General features: G+C 45.6%; 1 protein-coding gene across 1 annotated transcript in view; it reads right to left on the bottom strand.

Annotated features, from left to right (window-relative positions):
• Positions 1-219: 219 nt before the first annotated feature.
• Positions 220-4,081, bottom strand: part of Cmtm6 (CKLF like MARVEL transmembrane domain containing 6) — a 24,889-nt gene continuing 21,027 nt past the window's right edge. The window contains exon 4 of the mRNA XM_005348047.3: positions 220-3,703. Within this exon, the coding sequence (XP_005348104.1) occupies positions 3,566-3,703 (138 nt within the window). The 3' untranslated portion in view covers positions 220-3,565. The remainder of the gene's footprint in view (positions 3,704-4,081) is intronic.

Genomic DNA, 4,081 nt, shown 5'->3' with positions numbered 1-4,081 from the left:
TGTGAAGCAGAGTCCAAACTTGCTTCTTTAAATTACTTAGGTGGAGGAGCACACATCTATAATACCAGAATCTGGGAAGTGAAGACAGAAGGATCAGGAGTTCAAAGTCATTCTCATCCACATAGTGGGTTTGAAGCCAGCCTGGGCTACATGAGACCCTATCTCAAAAAACAATAACAATAACAACAACAAAAAAAAACAGAAAGGAGAGGAGAAAGGAATAGAAAGAAGAAACAGGAGGCAAAGGGATTTAAAGCCATTCAGTCATCCCATGTGATGCCCTAAAAAATATTTTTGTTTTCATTTGTTTATGTGGCTGACCTGGAATTCACTCTGTAACTCACATTGGCCTTGAACTTACAGAGATCTCTTCCACCACAGCTGGTCCTAAGAACATTTTCATTGCCCTGTAGGCCAGGTTAGCCTGAAGCCGGTGATCCTCCTGCCTCAGCCCCAAGTGCTGGCGCTAAAGGCCCCCTGTGCTGACCGGCTGACAAACATGCTGTTTAAATATGCCCTCCACAGATAGGGAGCAGGTCTGTTCCTCCAGACTCCACCAACCACACACCCACGGAGGACGGCTGCCCCTCAAATAAGGGCTTATAAACAAGTCTCTGCACTGAACAACTGTGAAGACATCAACACTGAAATTAAGAGGATTTATTTTAAAAGATTATAAAAGTTGGTATTAATAGGGATAAAAAAAAAAGACCCATGGGCTTAAATCAACAAATACAAAAGTGATTGGATATAAGCAATGTAAAAATACATTTCCCGGTCCCCACATAAAGCATAATTTAAGTATAGTAATTATAAAAGTCTTGTGCTGTAGTATATTTCCCTTCTAAGTCTTAAAAACCATTCCAAACAATTTGTATAAAATACAGCAAATCAAATTTGCCACAGCTGTTAATGAAGACGTCTTTTCTGCTTGGCGACCTCTGGTCCCAGCTCTTGAGCTTATTCGTGCCACAGTCTTTAACCCCATCTCCCCCCAGGGAAGGCAGAAGCCAAGCAGTCACAGGTCCTCCAAAAGAGAAAGTTCCAAGAGTGACAACAGATACAAGTGACCAAATTATCTTAAAAGGAAAGAAAGGAGTAGCCGAGGAAGCCCTCAGCCGCGGCATCTCAGAGCAAACCTACGGTAAACAACTGGATGCTAAGTTGCTGCATGTGTGGACACAGGCCAGAGAGAGTGTCTGTCCCTCCTGAAGACAGGCCAGAGAGAGTGTCTGTTCCTCCTGAAGAAGCCAAACATGGGCAGAGAGGGGCACTGATGAGGTGAGTTGTCCCCAGGCCCTGGGTATCAGAGGCCAGTTCTCTGGGATGGCACTGTCGAGAGGTGTCAGAAACCTTTAGAGGCAGGGCCTAGCGTGAGGTCCTGGGTCAGTGGGGGCGTACCCTCCAAAGGGAACGGGATCTCAAGAAACGCTCACTCTTTCCTTGCTTCCTGGATGCTCTACCACAGACCCCCGCCATGATGCGCCGCCGTCTAAGACAACAGACTGACCATGTGCTGAAGCCTACAAAACCACAAACCAAGATAACTCTCCTTTTTCTTTTTCTTTTCAACTTTTAATATTTACTTTAATTTATGTATATATGTGTGAATGGATGCCATGTATGTCTGGATGCCAGAGACCAAAGACACTGGATCCCTGGCAGTATAAGGCACTCATGAGTCATCCCATGTGCGTGCTGGAGAGAACTCAGGTCCTCTGCAGAGAAGTAAGCACTTGTAACCTCGGAGCCATCTCTCCAGCCCTAACGCTTCTTCTAAGTTGAATGTCTCAGGTATTTTGTTACAGTAGCAGACAGCTGACTAACAGTTTGTAATACTAACATTGCCTTCATTTGCTGTTAGTTCTCCATAGGTCTGGACAGTATTTCCAGTGACTACAGCATAGCCTGATGTGAAATTCTAAAACTGTCTGCTATAAACTGGTTCCTTTAGAATTATTTTATTCTTGGTTTCAAGAACCTACTCCCCCTTCTCTTAGATGGCAGGCCAACATCCATGATTGGTTTCATGATCAAGAAAGTATGATGCCAGCAGATCAGGCAGTGAGTAAGAAAGCAGAAGCTGTGTGCCCAGATTCATCCCCGTCTGAGAACTACAACTGCTGTACGCTTGTGACCAAAATCATCGAACACACACAGTGGCAGACAGGAAACCAAAAAGGAGGGGAACTTTACAGTAAATCCCTGGGAACATGATCACATGTCTTCAGGAAGAAACCCCAGCCTGGGAAACCTCCACCAGGGCACAGAAGGCCTTGACATACTTGAGTCTCAGTCAAACCCCAGAAGGAAGATAAGAAAGGTCCCCTTTGGGCACAAAGGTGCCCCAGTGGCTCTAAGGTACCCCTACAGCAACAAGCAACCCTTCCAAAGTGTCAGGAGCAGCCTGTGGCTTCCAGCATCACCAACAATATTCACCAGCAGGGGTTCCTACCTCGGACTTTTGGTGATAAGAAGGGCACAAGAGTCTGGACGGCCTGGAGAGAGTTGACAGTGAATCTGAGTGAGAAGGAAAAGAGCAAGAGTGACGGCTCCCTTGGCAGATGGTGACGCAGCACAGGGACCATCTAGAAAGTCAGAAAAGGCATCTCGGGTTAGTGAACAAACCCAGCCCAGGACTCTAAGAGAAGCCTGCAGAGTGGTGCTCACTAGAGAAGAAATGACCATCTGCCAGGAGGGGACCCAGTGTCCAGCTCACAGAATGAACACCATCAGCTGTTTCCGTGTGCACACAGCACAGACACCGTCAACTGTTTCCGTGTGTGCACAGCATGACCCTTCACATCTCTCCCCAGTGGTCCAGCCTGTCTGTATAGTTACATCCACTGTACAGGACAAAGAGTTTACTCTATCTTTGGTCTCTAGATGTAGTATCAATTTCTTCAGTTTTTCTGCATTCCATAACAATCTTTTTTTTTCTTTTAAACTTAATTTCAACAACCAGAGTGCAATCTAAAAAGCACAAGGCTTTGACACTGTTGCTTTTGTACACATAAAACACCAGCAGCCCGCGCGTTTTCTGTTAGGCAATGCATGGATCAGAAAGAATTCAGAATAACTGCCTTGAAAGGTTAGCACATAACGTACAGTTGAACAAGATACAGTAAATACAAGGATCATATATTAAGGAAAGACGCCCATACCAACAACTTAAATACAAATTAAATCTCCAACATCAGAACAGAACTTAACTACCAAAAACTAAGAGCAAAGCGAATGATTTTAAAATGCAAGAGTTCCTGAAAGGACGGAGAACACACGGTCTGGAAGCCAGGCCTGGTGAGGGCTGACCTGTAGCAAATGACAGACATGCAATTCAAAGACAACAGTCCTGTCTTTAAAAATAAACAAATAACAAACCTCCTCCATTTGAAACGAGTTCCAACCGTTATTAAAAACCCTCTGAGCTAACTGGAGGGGCTGCCACTCAGTCCAGCACTGAGAAGCTGCCCTCCTGTCCTTCCCTTCTCTCCAAAGGAGGAGCACACATAACACTAGTCACATGGAAGACGCTCTCTTCTGGTCCGCAGCACCTGCTCCAGCTTTAAGCATTCAGCGGCTCAGTGAGGGCTTCAGCCCTGGCGTTGTTCTCAGGTTTTCTCAGCTGGCTCTCCTGCCGTCTCTCATGCAGCATGACGACAAAGTCAATTAGGAACACCAGACTCGCCATAAACCCAAACACCTATGGAGGAAAAGGGGAGTTGCATGAGGAAGTGCAGGTTGTAACCACGTGTCCTACTCAGCCCAAGAGTTCATATCCGTTCCACCCTCTAACTACTTTCCAAAAAAGATGTTCATTTTTACCTCTGTGTATGTATTTGTCTGGGGAGCGAATGCCACATGTTTGTGGGTTCTTTTGGAGGCCTAAAGAGAACCCAGGGTCCCTTGGAGGTGGGATAGCGCCACTGATATGGGTTCTGGGGACCAAACTCTGGTCCTCTAGAAGAGCAGTAAGTATCTGAGCTGCTAAGCCATCCTTCTAGCCCCACACTTAGTATTCTTTAATAGAATTTAAAAGTCACTGAATGAGGAAAAGAAGTGACAAAAGAAAAATGTCCAG

The sequence above is a fragment of the Microtus ochrogaster genome, chromosome 5 (assembly GCF_000317375.1).
Source record: "Microtus ochrogaster isolate Prairie Vole_2 chromosome 5, MicOch1.0, whole genome shotgun sequence".
In the NCBI taxonomy this organism is placed as follows: Eukaryota; Metazoa; Chordata; class Mammalia; order Rodentia; family Cricetidae; genus Microtus; species Microtus ochrogaster.
This window is presented reverse-complemented; position numbering and strand designations above follow the sequence as displayed.